The sequence below is a fragment of the Buceros rhinoceros genome, unplaced genomic scaffold (assembly GCF_000710305.1).
Source record: "Buceros rhinoceros silvestris isolate BGI_N320 unplaced genomic scaffold, ASM71030v1 scaffold7472, whole genome shotgun sequence".
NCBI lineage: Eukaryota > Metazoa > Chordata > Aves > Bucerotiformes > Bucerotidae > Buceros > Buceros rhinoceros.
In genome coordinates, this window is record NW_010399398.1 from 3,483 (window position 1) to 21,008 (window position 17,526).

Sequence of the window (17,526 nt, forward strand, 5' to 3'; positions counted from 1 at the left end):
AAAATGAAAAGCTTGTTAAAGAGAATTTTCAGAAGTAGTTACCAGCCCAGAAAAAAAAAGTTTATGTTCCCCGCTTTACCACAGAAGTTTGAATATTGGGCTGATGTGTCACATATGACTGAATTGTGTCATACACACACACTTACTTTTAACTTTCTTAATAACAAGGTAAACTGTCCCTTAGAACTTGATATTTGCAAGTATCCTGCATCATCTTTGCGGGAAAGTAATTTCTGCAGTAGGTTCTTCTGCTGTTCATGCAGGGAAACAAGTTGTTAGTAATGCTGTGCTAACTCCTGTAATAACAGTCTGCATTTGTATCCTGGTGATGTTACAGAACATAGGTTTAGTACTTCAAAAATAAATTGAAAAAAAAAAACAACAAAGCAAGCTGCAGTTTGCCTTAAGATTGACTCTTTATGCTGTTTAAGTTACTGCTGTTTTCACATATGACTCATTTTCCTTCCTTAGTCATCGGATGCGCTTTTGGTGGCTATTGACTCAGAAGTGGTGGGAGCTGTTGATATTCTACTTAATCACCAACCAAAAAGATCCTCCAGACCAACCATTGTAGTTGAGTGTTGTAATTCTTTGATTTTTTTGGTCAGGAAGAGGGGGGCTGTGCTATTGCATTCTGCGTAACCATAGTATTTAAAACAACGTTCTTAAATGGAATTCTGCATCTCGAAGGTGGTAAAATCTGGACATTAGGAGTTATTTTTATAGCCTGTTTTGTCTTAAACGATAAAATATATTATTTTGCTTTACCACCTAAGGAATCCAGTGGCTGTATTTATGCCAACACTAACAGATGCCTAGTTAGTCTAGGAGACAAAAAAGAGTGGTTATAAATCTTTTCTTTTAGGCTGTTTGCAAGGTAATTAGCAGCCTTGACCTATATACATATTCACGTATCAAAGTTTCTTAGATTTTTTTAGAGCAAGTCTATAAACATCAAATCTTCACCTTGAAATTAATCAAATGAAACTCATCTTGTTAATGCTTAAGTATCAAAGAACTCTTAAAAGTTCACAAGGTGAGGTGGAGGGAGGGAAGGAATAAGGTGGTGTGTAACAGAGTATGGTACAGGCAGGATATTTCTTTCTGTGCTTAGATAATATAATTTTTCTCAAACTAGAGCAAAATACAGTTTTAAGTATTAGGCCTGTACACTGGAGAAGATAGGCACTGAATGTCAGATTTTTACAAATAAACCAGAAACATTTCCGTGTCCGTTTTTCTTTTTCCAGCATTTATCTGAGAGATCTTTAGATGTTACAAATTTTTCCTTATTTTCATGTTACAAAAACATCGTAGTAGAACTGTATGTAATAGATTTAGATACTTCCTACATTTTATTCCAGAAACTAATGGAACGCATTCAGAACCCAGAGTACTCAACGACCATGGATGTGGCACCTGTCATTTTAGCAGCTCATCGTAACAACTATGAAATTCTCACCATGCTGTTAAAGCAAGATATATCATTACCCAAGCCTCATGCTGTAGGCTGTGAATGCACACTCTGTACTGCAAAGAACAAAAAAGATAGTCTACGACATTCCAGGTAAGACACAGAAGTCATTGGCAATAATAAAAAATTTTTCTTAAATTAGTTAATATTTGGGGGTTTGTGAGCCAGAATGAGGAGGTGGATAATTCTGCATCCTGTTTCTGAAAGTGTAGGATGGATTGATGATTGCAAACTAAAGACAATTCTTTTTTTCTTCAATATTTTTTAAGCTTTTTAATAAAGGCTCAAATGAGGAGAGCGATTTACCAATCTTAGCAATAATTTATATGGTTAATTTAACAACATATTTGAGGGTTGAATACAGTTTAATGTGTGAGAGCTAGGGTGAAAAATCACAGAGCTCAAAGATCGTAAATGGACTGCAATTACAATATACAGTTACTTATTACCTAATTACTTTAGTATGTATCCAAATGACAAAAAAATGGGAAAACAGAAGGATAATTGTTACTGTTATTTAGCAACTACAGGTCCTGTTGTGGCAACATCCATCTGATACCCCATGTCAGTATGAGAAAAAGTGTCAGGGTATCCGCCTCAAGCAAACAATAAAAACATTTGAGATAACAGCTCTTAGTTTAAACTGGAATGGATAACAGACTTTGTTTCAGTGCTCATGAGTCGCTAGTTTTGCTAGAGGAAGACACCCCTTCAGGTGCTTTCACTAATTTATTTTTTTCTTTTGTATTGCACATTAAAGCTCCCCACTGTTTTAATTTAGTTTGTTAAAACAGAAGATTGGTTTAAATGCTTTACTTTCTTCTCTTATTTCCACTTGAGAACAATGAGAGCTCTCATATAACACTTGAAATGTCAAAATTAACTGATGGCCTTTTGCTGTTGTACTGGTAACAGTTGAAGTAGTGAGGAAGAGAAGACAAAAGCAGTTTGCCGAATTTTTGATACTTAGAGATTCTAAGCATGTGAAGGACAATGTCACATTTAAGGCTTGTAGTTTTGATTTTAAGAAACCCAATTGTTTTGACTTCTAGCTGACTGTTTTATGTGAAATTTTGGGATAGGTTCTCATTTGAAACTGGTAGTCAAATGAAACATTTTCATTTTGCTTGCTATTCTTTTGTCACAGGTTTCGTCTTGACATTTATCGGTGTTTGGCCAGCCCTGCTTTAATCATGTTGACAGAGGAGGATCCAATCCTGCGAGCTTTTGAACTTAGTGCAGACTTGAAAGAATTAAGCCTTGTTGAGGTTGAGTTCAGGTAGGAATTGAAAACACAAACCATGTTTAGAAATACATGTACAGAAATATTTATGCATTAGTTTATTATTAAGTTTTTGTAATTAAGAGTGTTTAAACTTGTTATTAGGTATAATTACAAGTTATGTAATATAATTTATGCCTCATTAGGAGTTATTTTGACCCCTTAGTTACTTTTAGATGTAGGCAGTTCAGATGTGTATAGTTGCACCAGTTCAATGTGTACAGTTGCACAACTATTCAGATTTCGGCTCTGCTCTGGAAGAAGATGCTAAATGCTGACTTTTTTCAAGATTAACACACCTGTTAATATTTTTTTCCCCCTACATCAGGGTAGAAGTATGCAACACCTTATTTGTACTGATGTGACTCATGTTGGGAGTTGTTTTGGGTATTGTTTCTTAATTTTGGTCCTTATAAGTCTCTGAACAGTGTGTGTGTGTATATATATAAAAAATAAAAATATGTATAAGTGTGTAGAAAATTTCATGATGAAAATGCCCCGTTTAATGAAGAAATGCTTAGTATAATTTTGTGTTTGAACTGTGCAGGTTTCTGCAATTTTGAAACTTACCAGCACAAAAGCATGGGTTTGTTTTATGAGAACATAAAAGCAAATGTTCGTATAGAAAATTCTACTTTCCTAAACAACATATAAATTTTCTGGTGTTATAGTTGGTAGTCTTTCTTAATAAGAGTTCAACTGTTGCATTTTTGTGATACAGCTTGGCACTAGAATGGACTGTGTGCCAAGTGAGACAAGGAAATACCATAATTTATTTTCTTGTCTTTATTATATTAATAAATAGTATTCAGTGAATAGACTTTAATTTTCAGATGACAGGAATAAAGCAAAATCCAAATCAACTTCCCTTCCAAGTGGAAAATCCAAATGATGAATTACCTGTGTCACGTTTTGCCACTACTACATTTTCTCATCTCCTGGAAAAAATTCAAAGCTTTGACTCTTCCTACAGAACTTTTAAGATAAGAATTTGTATACTGTAAGCCTACTACTCAATTTTTCTCTATCTGATGCAAACTAAACTGAAGTGTAATTACCATGCTGCATGGCGAAACCTACTAAAGATTGTCTTCACAATGCTTGGATCTTGACATGTGACTGTTGGGAATGGTTTGTTTGGGTTTTTTTAATTTGTCTTAGCATAACATACAATCCCAACAATGGATAGTCAGGTGATTTAATGGAAAACATGTAAGCAATGTAATAGTATGGATTGTTTCTGTGTTTTTCAGAAATGATTATGAGGAACTAGCTCAGCAGTGCAAAACTTTTGCTAAAGATTTGCTTGCACAAGCACGAAATTCACGGGAGCTGGAAGTTATTCTGAATCACACATCTAGCGATGAACATGTAGACAAGCGAGGATTGTTGGAAGAGAGGATGAACTTAAGTCGCTTAAAACTTGCAATCAAGTATAATCAAAAAGAGGTTTGTAGTAATTTGATAGGCTTTCCATATCGTATTTTGCTAGTAATTAATGTAATTTATTTTTCTGCCTCTAGACATAGAAGTGAAAATAAATTTGCCAGAGTTATAGAAGAGATGGTAATACAGAGGACATCTGTGTGTGAAACAGGGAAACGATATTGCAAGATACCATGTGTTTCTTCAGTATTTACTGTGGAGAAGAATGTGGTGCTTTCTATACAGGAGTATAGACTAGCTCATTTATGAATGGCTCTGGTAGTGGTAATTATTTGTTAGATCCTCATTAAATCCTTGCCTAGGGAAGCACAGATCCTTAGGTGCCGTGCAGGATTTATCATCTCACTTGTCATTAGCTGTTAAGTTTTGGCTCAGGTCTTCCCTGTGCTGTTCAGAATTACTTTAGACCTCTGCTGGTATAACTAAATAGTGCCTCTGTTCCAGAATAGTAGCACCTTGTTATGCCGTCAGTATGGACCTTACTCATGCAGTAGGCCGTTGTTGTCTTTATCTCTTGACAAATTATAACTCTAGTTTTGCTATACTAGAAGGCAAATGGGTATTTGTGTGATTCTTGTACAAGAACTGGGGACTGAAAGTTTCCTTTCCATGCAAAACACATTTTCAGTTAGCATTTGCAGAAGGCATTATAATTCTGTCTGTCTGTTCTGTGTATCTAGGCTTGAACTGTTGTGAAACTCTTAAAATGCATAGTGTTTAAGAGTCATAATCCACAGTTATGGAATGTTCTAGAACCAGCATTACACATTTCTGGTATGCTTTAAACAAGTATATTGAAATATTTCATATGTTCTTCTGTTTTGGAGCATAGTTTGTTTTTACCACAGTGGTTGGAGACTAATACTATTTTATATGCGGAATGAGGAAAGTATCTTTGCAGACTGTGTTTTATTCTTGGCAAGTTTACTATAGACACAGTTTTTTGTGATGCTTTTTAAAATGTGATGATAGTATCAAGGTTCTTTTTATTAAGATTTTTTAAATTAAATGACAAAGCACCCTCTAGTGAAATACGCAAACAAGCACCTGAAATTCGAAGCTATATTTGCATAATCTACATAATCTTCAGACCAAAATTATCTTCTTTTGAGGGACTGACAGAACATAGCTTACTTGGGTTTAAAATTAACCCTGCCCAATAGAGCAATAATGATTTCAAGAACTGATATGTATAAAGCTGCTTGGCTACTTTAGGTTTTGTCTTACAAGATGCTGTATTTTACAGTGTGGATGGTATTTTACAGTAACAGTATCTTGTTCTTCAGATATGTTGTTATAACAGAAATTGAAGCTGTCGGAGGTATACTGTTGCTTATATGCTAGATTTCTAAATAATTAGAAGTCAAAACTCATTCTCGACCTGAACACCATGAGAATTCTAGTATGTATAGTTCATGTTAAATTCCTGGTTTTAGAAGGGAATTAAAATTATGGATGTTTATAATCACAATGGGTCCATAGCACTTTTGTTCTCTTATGAGGTAATTACTTCATCTTAATATTCTTGCCATTTTTCCTGCCTGTTGGTAACTACAGTTTTTGAAAATTAATTTTAATAATATAAATTAGTATTCTGTATTAAGAAACCTGAGACTGATTTATTGTTTGTTTTCTTTTTTTTCTTTTTCCAGTTTGTTGCTCAGTCTAACTGCCAGCAGTTTCTAAACACTGTGTGGTTTGGTCAGATGGCAGGCTATCGACGCAAGCACACGTGCAAGAAAATTTTGACTGTTTTGATGGTTGGCATTTTCTGGCCAGTTCTGTCCCTGTGTTACTTGTTAGCTCCTAAATCTCGAGTAGGTCGAATAATTCACACTCCCTTTATGAAGTTTATTATTCATGGAGCTTCGTATTTCACATTTCTGTTATTACTTAATTTGTATTCCCTTGTCTACAATGAGAATAAGAAGAATACAATGGGACCAGCCCTTGAGAGAATAGACTATCTTCTGATAATATGGCTAATTGGTAGGTATGATTTCAGTAGACTGGATGACAATTGCTGATGTTGATTGTACAATAATGATTTGTACTACCTTCTTATGAAAGTAGCATGTTATTCATTGTTTGACTAAAGTTTACCCTTTGGAGGATAGTGTTACAGGGGAAAAAAAACAAACAGGTTTTGAGGAAGGGATGTAAAGTGTTAGAACAATCTCTAGTTTCAACAGCAAAATGAAGTATCAGAATTTTGTAGGAGGTATGTGAATTTTCCTTCAGAGAGACTGGTAGCATTTAGAGTGATGTAAGTGAGATTCAGGTGTGCAATAACAAATTAATGTACAAGTTGTTTATCTTCCTAGACATTTTAAAATTCTAATCGTACCAAAAAAAGAAAAAAAGACAAATAACCTGAAGGCAAAACATGTGTGTGTTCCTCAGATTACTAGTTTTATAACAGATAAGAGCCAATCATCAACTAGTTTTCCTTGGAGCTAACTTGAGGAGTAAAATTAATTCAGACAAGATTTTTTACCCAAAATTTTTCATTAACAGATAGTGTTATTTAGTATGTGGGTGATTTAATCATTGTGAGTTAAAATTATTTTGTTTGTTCATCAGCCAACAACCCACAAAACTTCTAATTCCTTCCAGCTCTCTTTTACACAAAGTGTTTGGATGACATTCTTAGATATATGGTTTAACTTCTAGATTGTCCAGTTTGGAGTCAGTTGTTACACATGATGATTTTTTTTTTTTCCGTTCACTGGATCTTAGTCTTTTTGGGCCAAATTTTAGAGTTTCAAAGTCCTAAAAGCTGAATCAAGTCTAACAGTTTTTACACTTACACACATGATGCATTTCTTCTTGTCCTAAATATAGTAGCATACATCTGAAATAATTAATTAACCAGTTATTCATAGAAATCAGAAGTGCCATTGTATTTTATCTAACAGCCCTCTCAAGGTTTATGAAAATGTCGAGTCTGTAAGAGATACTTGGTTAGTAAAATTCTTAGCAACTCTATTTTTCTGTACAGCCAGACATGTTTAATAGTGGTAAAATTCATTTTGATATAAAGGTTCTGCATATTTAAATGTACACTGATTTAAGTTAAACTTCTCATTTTTGCAATCTTATGGTCTCTTTTCTTTGCTAATGTTATTTAGTATCAGTTGTGGTAAGCTAAAGTTTCTATTTTTTTGGATCTTTTCAGTAACAGTTACTGAGCTGATTATTCTTAAAAAACATTTTATAATACCTACACACTTCCAAAAATATTTGATACTTTCTATAGCAATATAATGCTTTCTATAGTTCTTTTGGGAAAAGGTGAATACTATTCATTCAGGAAAAAAGCATTTATATTCTAGCCCTTTACTGTTAGTTAAATTGAACCTTTTCCTGTCCAAATTTTCTCCTATTCATTTTCTCTTGTGCTCTTTTTATTAGAGAATGTGTTTCTTAGTTGAAAGGTAGGCTTGAGAAGGTTAAACATCTCGTCATCTTACGATTAATGCTTGTAATCCAACGCAATGCTTTTAGTAAATTTACTTGAGTAATACAGTTCTTTCTCTTTGCTCAAATATAATTTACAAAAGCCAATCAAAAGCACTTTAGCCATAAAAGAGTATCTATTCAGTGCAATAGCTTGACTTCCTTGGCTTTTTCTTTTTTCCTGCAGGAATGGTGTGGTCAGATGTTAAAAGGCTGTGGTATGATGGTTTAGAAGACTTTTTAGAAGAATCCCGTAATCAGCTTAGTTTTGTCATGAATTCCCTGTATTTGGCAACTTTTGCTCTCAAAGTAGTTGCCCATAACAAGGTGAGCACCCATCTTCATAGATCCAAAGCTCCTGTGGGACTGACTGGGCAAATGTAATTTTAGTACAATGCTGCAAAATATGTGGAGATATGTTACATGCAGTGTGTTAGTAGTAGTATGTTGTAGTTACATGTATTCCGTGAATAGCTGAATACCTTAAAGATGTATTTACATCAACGGTTTACTTGTAATTTTCATTCTCTAGTCATTCACAAAATCCATTGAAGGAACCCAGGTCCTAAGTCTAAATCTTTCTGAAACTGGTTAAGACCAGCTGCCACTACATTGCAATTGCATGTATACATTAGTTTTCTTTGCAACAGTTTAATGTTTTTGACTGAGGCCTGTTACACTAGGCAACACACATGTTTATGAAGTACATGAGTCCCTGTTTCTTGAAACCATGCAGAACAGAAGAGAAAGCAAAACAAAGGAATAAATGGTTTGCTGAGCAAGTGAGCGGCAGAGTTAGGTGTTGAATTTAAATAATCTGATTTGTAGCTTCCTCTGGAACGGCACATAAAATGCCTTTGTCTAAAAAGAGTGAGATATCTGAAAGAGGTAAGCCATCTATGAATTGTATGTGTTCATTTCTTTTATGCCTGTTCTGGAGACAGAAGTGAGGAGCAGTGCATGGTTGGATTTCTGTACTTACAATGTCAGTGATCTCAGTTTGTCCCTTTTATATTGCAGTTTCATGATTATGCTGAAAGGAAGGATTGGGATGCATTCCATCCTACCCTAGTGGCAGAAGGTCTTTTTGCTTTTGCTAATGTTCTTAGTTATCTGCGTCTCTTCTTCATGTACACAACCAGCTCTATTCTGGGACCACTCCAGGTGAATATCATTACTGCTTGAGAAAATACTAAACTCAATCTTAATTTGCTATGAAGAGCCTTACTGAAAAGACAAAAAGAAGAAATTAAAAGTACGAAAGTCTGAAAGTAAGAAGTAGAAAGTGATATTGCAATGAAGTGTTTTTTTTTTTTTAATCTCTTATCTAAAACATACTGATTGAGTTGGAAAAACATAAGAACTAGAATGGAAGATAGAGTGTAGTTCACCTTCTTACAATTTTTTTTCTATAGGTGTACCTATACTGTCCTTTTGTTTTCATCTGTTGTTAGCTTGACATACTGCATAAGTGTCTGCAGTTTGAAAACTGTAAAGATCAGGTTTTTCCTGTAAAGTTCTGTGCAAATGATCATCCTAAGTTCTTATCTCTGAGTGATAGATGAATGAGATGTGTGGCAAGGAAGAGTAATCAAAAGACTTTCTGTTTACGTCTGTGATCTCACTGAACTTGCACATTGAGTTGAATGGTGCAAATTGCTTTGGTTTGAAAATATTTTATATAATATTGAAATAATCCTCTATTTGTAGCCAGTTATAAGAAGAAATAACACGTTTCTTCTTAATTGGAATTTGCAGGGTCCTTCCAGTGAGTAATAATGACAGTAAAGAAACACATTTTAATTATTCAATACATTCAATGCAGCTATCTGTAGATGGTGGAGAAAGCATTAACAGTCTTGTGTTGTGATGCTGGAACAGTAGAGACCACAACAGCTTCTAAGCTAAATTCAGATTTTTCTCTTAAAAGTTGGAATTTAGCCTGGTTTTCTGTCAAGAATTTATTTTTATTTTCCTGATTTGAGAGCAGAAATGGATTTTTCTACTGAGTTTATGTCATGTAGTGGGTTTTTTTGTTAGCTGGCTCCTTTTTTTTAACCGCTGACCCTCTCATCTTAGTCTTGGTGCTATTCATGGTGAGAGACTTCAGATAAAGTGACCTGAGAGAGCAATATGACACTATACAGAAGGTTAGTACCTTTGGGGATAGAGGAGTACCAGGGGATAACCATGACTATTATTACAACATCACATTTAGGATGCAGTTACCGCCCTCAACCCTTTGTAGATTAAAAGGAGGAGGAAAGTTTCCTCTAAAAAATACTGTGACTAGAAGACACGTCTTATTCAACTGGCAAAATTCTTTTCCGTTCTGTGGTTTTTTTTGGTTTTTTTTTTTTTGTTCAGCTTGAGTCCTCAGCACTTACTGATTTTGTTACTTTGCCAGTGAAAAGCCCTTACAAACTAAAGTACCTGTTATTAAAAGCTTAACTTATGGAAAAAAAAGCTTTGCATAGTTATACTCCTAGCTTCTCTGGCACTGCTTCCTGGGAGATTTATGACGACAAATCAGATCAGACAAGTCACTGCTTTCATGTGCCGATTATTTATTTATTTATTTCCCTCCCGTTGCTGATAGGATTTAGTTAATATAGCTGTTTGTCAACATTGTCACTGGGTTTGCAAGTGCCTGTTGAATAAAAAGACGCTTGAAATAAATAGGGTGATCATGCACTGATTATATATGATATATATATCATATATATGATTCCATGCAGTGATGGAATTTGTGAATAGGTTAAATGAATGCTTTGTCCTCTCTTCTAATGAACAGGGCTAGTTCTAAGAGCTTTACAGCAAGAGGGTGATCTGCAAGGATCTTACAAGAAATGGGATCACTATTAAGCATAAAGGGAGAATACGTATTTGGGAGCAGTATTTGAACTCTTGCTCTGCAACTAGAACTATGCCAAAGGAGGTTCTGAAATTAATAATTTTGGCTCAGATCATTAGGTTTTATATCAAGGCTTTAGGATCTAGCTGAAAACCTCTAGCTTGAAGGTTCAATTCATTTTAATGAGTTAGAGTACTTGCTGCACAAAAGTTATCCTTTAGAATATTTTAGTTTCATACAGAATAGTCATTCTTTGAAAGAAAAAATCATTGCCCGTTAAATTGGTCTTTTTAAAATCATAAAAAGTGCTTTAAAAAGGATGTTCATTGTTGTTATTTCCAGTTTAATGTTACTGGAAGATAACTAATGTTTCTTCTCTCAGGGCTTTGTTTGTTTTACTTCTTGCCCTTTTCTGTCTAGCTGTGAATATGTTGCTGTTAATTATTTTTATATTTTTTTCTTTTATACATTTTTAAAAGGAAATGTACTTGAATACTTTGAAAAAATTACTGAAGTCTTGCAGTAAGCATTAGGCTTGTTATATAAATTGATTGAACACTGAGGTCTCCACATTTTAAAGAGATTCACTGTTTAATGTGCATATTTATTTATGTACTAGATCTTCCACAAGTTTTTTATTAGGAGGCTGTGTTACGAAATTTTCCAAGTAAATAAAAACAGTCAACAGTCACCCCATTCAGTGGCACACTGAAGCGCTTATGTTATTACCGTTGGCCAATACAGCTTGTGCAAGAACTCTTAGCGTATCTTCTGAAAGTAGGTCACAAAGTTCAAATGGTGGTAATCAAATATGGCACAGAAAACCAACACTGGGGCAGGGGGGAGGAAACAGCTACTCTGTTCTCTTGGCTATTAGAGTTATTTTTAAGCATTCAGTTACCTATTGATTAATAAAACATATTAATACAGATCTGTAAGTTGGCTGTGTGTGGTGGTGGTTTATTATTAACAGAAGATAGAATAATATTCCCCTAGATTATATAATTAGATTTCAAATGCTTAGAAATTCTGAATACTTAGAAAGGAATAGCATGACTATATGAAGAAAGCAACTGGTGTTTTGGCTGTGTACTCTTTTCCAAACAAAATAGTTTGAGGTGGTTTGCACTTTTTGTGCATTCCTGTTTCATCTACTTCGTGTCTCTCTTGCCTGTGACCATGTGTCATTTAAAGGGTAGATGTTTTGTTGTTGATTCTTGGTTTTCTTTTTCTTTGAAGGATTAGATGTGATGGAACAGTATGAGGGGATTACATTCATCCTCTGACCAAACGATATAATTACTGCATAGGTCTGCCTACAGTTGCAGATTCTCCATGACTGTGGCAAACTGCAAAGAATCAGAGGGAATCTGCTGTGCAACAGGGGTACTTAGTGAGTTTTCAGCAGCGTGGGAGGGAGCAGGAGCTGGCACTTTATCTCCCAGTAAACTTGCACTTGCAAAACCTGACCAGTGATGCAATTCTGGACTATGATTTGGAACAGATTGTGATTTATATAGGATTAAGCTTTCTACACATTGATTTATATAGAAAATTAGGTTTACTCAATCCCATTTTATATATTTGCATTTTTTATAGTAGTATATTGTTCTCTGAAGGAGTTTGTAGGAAGAGTAATTTAAATGAAGTAAACAATTTATGCTGTGTCTGTGTAAAAAAAAAAAAAGCAAATCAAGGTCTTCTCTGTGTTGGAAAAATATACAAGCATATTTTTTGTTTTTAAGATCATGTATTTGTACTGTTGCAAACCTTGGTATAGGATATTTTGAAATGGAAACTAATGATCTGAATTTAGTGTCATATCTTTTACTTTTTACACCCTTCAACTTTTATAAGCTTACACACCTACACATTGTGTGTATTTAAAGTCTTATATAAAAGATATAGTGAATTAAGTCTGTGTTCTGCAGATGAGCTTTGGTATACTACTTTTTGATTAGCAATGAGTTACGGTTCCAAATGTTTTGATTAATACAGTGTCCTTATTAAGTGTTTTATTAATTTTCTGTGATGGTATTTAAGTCCAAACACATTTCATTTACTGCTTTTATCTATTGATTTCCTTATTACTGTTGGTATTACAAATGAAGAATAAGGTGTACATACTACTGCTCATGTTTAATTGATGTGAACTTACCAGGTGATGTTAAAACTACTTAAATTTTCTTTTTAACATCTAGAATTTTTCACTGAATAACTGTACAAGAATGCCTCCTGATTTTGAGGTCTGTTTAGCATCTTAAATTTTAATTAAACATTTAAAATGTAAATAGGTTTTTTTTGTTGATTAGAGGCTGAAGGAGAGAATACTAACAAAAGTAACTACATGTTTTACTAAATTTGGAAATAATTCTATTTCACAGATTTCAATGGGGCAGATGCTACAAGATTTTGGAAAATTTCTTGGCATGTTTCTTCTTGTCTTGTTCTCATTCACAATTGGATTGACACAACTTTATGATAAAGGATTTACTGTAAATGAAGAAAAGGACTGTGCGGGTATTTTCTGTGAACAACAGAGCAATGACACATTCCATTCGTGAGTTCGATATCTATGAAATAGCTGTATTGTTCTAGCTCTTAATTCCTAGTAATTAAACAAAACCGGAATTTTCCACTGAACTTGAATTTACATTAAGTAAACTCTCTTTTGGTGTTTGCTTTACCTAACTAGATTTTTTTTTTTTTTCTTTTTGTATAGGTTTATTGGCACATGTTTTGCTCTGTTTTGGTATATTTTCTCCCTGGCACATGTAGCCATCTTTGTCACACGTTTTAGCTATGGTGAAGAATTACAGTCTTTTGTGGGTGCTGTTATTGTTGGTACCTACAATGTCGTGGTGGTGATAGTATTAACTAAGCTCCTTGTGGCAATGCTTCATAAAAGTTTTCAACTGATCGCAGTAAGTGGTTTCTGATTGATTACCAGTAATTGCTAGCTGTATTTTTAGATTTAATACAAATTTCTTCCTACGATGTGTAGACTAATCTGCAGACCTCCACGGATGAGCTCAGTCTCTGAGCTCACAAGGGTTATCTTTTCTTCAAACACAAACTTTGTTTAATTTCATCTGAATAAAATGGGTACTTTGCATGTTGAACATAAGCAAGGCTTTGGCCCTCCGGAAATTGAAGACTTTCTTGATAAAATGGCTGTTCAAGTCAAGATGCTACTCTTGTTAAACTGTGATGCTTGGGCATTTGATAGGGAGTTTATACCATCATAGCTGAATTTTGTATTTACACTAGAATACTGGCATATATAGTGAATTGAAGAGACTTGGGGGTTTAAATTTTTTTTTTAATATTAGTATATTAAAACAAATTCATTAAAATACTATATAATCTATATATTAAAATACTGTATAATCAAAGTTAAGTAACAATCAGTTTTTCAGGTATGAGAAGATAAAACTTACGAAATAGGCTATTAATGTTTTTGCTTCTGATTTCTGTTAATGTTTTTGATGCTTTAGAATCATGAAGATAAGGAGTGGAAGTTTGCTCGTGCCAAGCTTTGGCTTAGCTACTTTGATGACAAATGCACGCTACCTCCACCTTTCAATGTTATTCCCTCTCCCAAGACTATCTGTTATCTTTTCAACAGTCTCAGTAAATGGATCTGCTCTCATACATCAAGTGGCAAAGTGAAACGTCAGAACAGCCTAAAGGTAAGAAATCCTTGGGAAAGCTGTAGGCTCTGAAGCTGGAAAGGTGCTGCTTGCTGAAATGAATCAGCAAATGGCTACGTGAAGCTGGCTGTCATATGGTGAGTGCTACCGAGATGAATAGGAACGATAGAATAATGTGTGTTGCATCCAACATATAAAGTCGTAACTATTTCTGCTTAAGTAATATTCTGTTAACTTTCAGTTTGGGGAATTTCAGCCCCTTTTCTTCCAACACCCAGTTTCCCCCAGAATAGTTTTGGGAAAATGCCTTCATTGATTGAAAACTCATAGAAACCTCAAGGAGACATATGTGCTAATCTCAAAAATGGTGAGGTTGGAGTATTCTTTGGGGAAGGTAATTTTTTTTAATACCTATTAAGGAAGTGACAAAATACATAACTGAAAAGGATCATTGAAGCCTCTCTTTGCTGGGGGTAGGGATTCAGGGATTTTTTTAATTTTTTTTTTACATTTATTAAATGTCCGGTATTTGTTTAAAGGAATGGAGAAATCTGAAGCAAAAGAGAGATGAGAATTATCAAAAGGTGATGTGTTGCTTAGTCCACCGTTACTTGACTTCCATGAGACAGAAGATGCAAAGCACAGATCAGGCAACTGTGGAAAACCTAAATGAACTGCGGCAAGACTTGTCAAAATTCCGAAATGAAATGCGAGACCTGCTTGGCTTTCGAACTTCTAAATACGCTATGTTTTATCCAAGAAACTAAGGCCTAACTTTTAAACAAAATGTGTACTTTTAGATGCCTATAGGTGAAAGTTTTGACCCAATTCTGTTGCCAGACCAAATAGAAAAAAAGATTATTGCACAACAATTCATTTGAAAATGCATTTGCATGAGTTGCGGCTAGATGCAGAAGTGGTGGAAATAAATGAAAAACCATGTATAGTAATTTTCTTAAGGTCTTAATCCTAGTATGTATATAAAATTTGTATATAGGAATTCTTTTTATCTTCCCCAGACTGTGGTTGTCACGTTAGAGATTCATAACTAACACAAGGTGTTTATCTCTTCTATTTTTGCTGTTTATTCCTTTTCGATACTTGTTTTTCAAGTTGTGGGAGAAGGTAGGCTTTTTAAAACAAAAATCCAGCCTATGTTTATTTTTAATAGAAAAGTCAGATATAGAATAATAGAAAATTTCCAGCACAGTTGGAAATTACGTTTGACTGTAGGTTACAGTGCACGTGAAGACAGTATGGCTCTTGAAAGAGGCAGTTCTAGTGCCAAGTTTTTTATGTTAACATTGACTGTATACTAACTTATATAGAATACAGAAAATCAAATCATCAAGACTCTTCCCTCTCATAAGAACATCAAGATTTTGAACTCAATATAGACCAATCATTTCATGAACGTTTATGGTTGTAAGTAAGACAATAAATTTCTGCTTGGATTTTTCAGTGGTGCCTCAAAAATACATTTTACTATGCATGTTAACATTGGAAACGGAATTTCAAAACTAACCTGTGAACTTTTAATGCTTAATATCTTGGGGTTTTTAAATCTGAATGATAAATTATATTATTAAAACGTGTGATTTAACAAAAATGAGATGGAGCATGTGAGTGCTATTGTTTGCAATGCTGAACAACCTCTGTGAAACACCACATGCTTCTTTCTGTGAGAACGTGCATTAAATCTGGTCTTTGGACACATGCAGTTTAGGATGGCCTGCTTTAGGCAGGTTTTACATATCCTACTTTTAAACTTGTCTTTCTTTTTTCACTTTTTTTTTTAACCACAATGGTTGCTAAGCTGTACATATTTTTTGTCAGGAATACTAATTTTTGTGAAAACGTGATTTGACTTCGCTTACAATGGACAGTAAGGACTTTGTGGATTTTCTGTGCTAGAGGGTCTTGTATGGCTTTATATGCTTATATATAATTCAAGTTGACAAACCGTGATTGAGAAATGTGAGATTCCTGTATTTTTAACTACAAAATAAGTATATTTATGAAAGCTAAAGGATTGATTGACAATTTTACTGTTATGATAGTGCTCTTATAAAATGGTCTTACATCCAGAAGGCGCAGGTAGCCGTAATGATTTTTGACAACAGTTGATTTTGGGATGTTGATAGAGTGGAGGCTTACATGAATGTTTACTTTTTTGAAGGAATTCTTATAAAACTCTTTCTTGTAAAGGTAATATATTTTCTATACTATGAAATTATGTATCTGAACTTTGCTTCCAGGAGACTTACAGTATAGAGGGATTCTGATAAGTATTGGTTTTGCATGTGAATAAGAAGCTAACCTCTTGTGTTCAAAGCAAAGAGGATCACTGAATTTTGTATTTGGACTCAGATCTCATCTTTGAATACACCAACATAAAAACTATGTGCTGCGTATGTTACATGTATCCAAGAAAACAAACAAATAAAAGCTCTTTGAAAAATACGGTTGTAGTAATATTAGTCTAATGTGAAACACATTCTATCAAGTACCACATTGAAAGTAATTTCTTTGTAATGTTAAGTTTAAGGAAGGTAGCTGGTGTCAGTGTATTACTGCCATTTTTTCATAGTGGACCCGTACTATTCAATCCATTTAAATGGCTTCATGCAGTGCCATGAAGTGATAGCTGAGCTAGTTCCAAACCAGCGAGACTGGATTCTAGATGCACTGTTATCTGCTTGGCACTTGGCTCCCGCCAATTAGTTCTTCTGGGAAGCTGATTATGTTTGTTTGTACGAAGCAGCGTGCTCATGTAGCTATTTCTAATTGCTTTTGATCTGTTAAGCAGAGTCACTCATCGCTAGCTTGTCTTTGTCATGTGGCACTGTGTTCTACTATGATGTAGACAAGTCCTTAGGAAGATTTGTCTTACTTAAGACACTTTGGGAGGTTTGGATTGGAACTGGGAGTTCCATAGTTTTTATTTGTCCCTGAAATACATACCTGTAAAGTGATAGATACCCAAGACAGTTTGTTGTATGATACTTTGCGTCTCTGCCTTGTTTGAAAGCTGTTTGCAGTCTTCCTATGTACTTCGCTACTACAGAGTGCTTTGTACTATTTCTCGTCATTTAGATTTCCCTCGATCACGTGTATTAAACATGCTATTGCTTTCTCATTTGGCAATTTAATGCTGGCTGTTCCAGAATTAGTCTGCTGCTCTTGGGGCTCCAAGATCTCCCTTATGCACACTCACAGAACAGTTCTGGACTGCACAGAGACAAAATATTAGGGGATGTAAAAAAAAAAAAAAAGTTTGGAGAAGCAGGAGTTTACGTGGCCATAGAATTCAGACTTCTTTGGTACAAATTTAGCGCAAAACAGACATTAACATGAG

General features: G+C 34.5%; 1 protein-coding gene across 1 annotated transcript in view; it reads left to right on the forward strand.

The window, feature by feature from the left end:
• TRPC1 (transient receptor potential cation channel, subfamily C, member 1) overlaps positions 1-15,397 on the forward strand; it is a 16,430-nt gene extending 1,033 nt beyond the window's left edge. The window contains exons 2-12 of the mRNA XM_010131439.1: positions 472-570; positions 1,365-1,567; positions 2,622-2,753; positions 4,010-4,205; positions 5,855-6,191; positions 7,849-7,988; positions 8,682-8,825; positions 12,900-13,075; positions 13,238-13,439; positions 14,013-14,207; positions 14,708-15,397. Of these exons, the coding sequence (XP_010129741.1) occupies positions 472-570; positions 1,365-1,567; positions 2,622-2,753; positions 4,010-4,205; positions 5,855-6,191; positions 7,849-7,988; positions 8,682-8,825; positions 12,900-13,075; positions 13,238-13,439; positions 14,013-14,207; positions 14,708-14,935 (2,052 nt within the window). The 3' untranslated portion in view covers positions 14,936-15,397. The remainder of the gene's footprint in view (positions 1-471; positions 571-1,364; positions 1,568-2,621; positions 2,754-4,009; positions 4,206-5,854; positions 6,192-7,848; positions 7,989-8,681; positions 8,826-12,899; positions 13,076-13,237; positions 13,440-14,012; positions 14,208-14,707) is intronic.
• Positions 15,398-17,526: the final 2,129 nt, after the last annotated feature.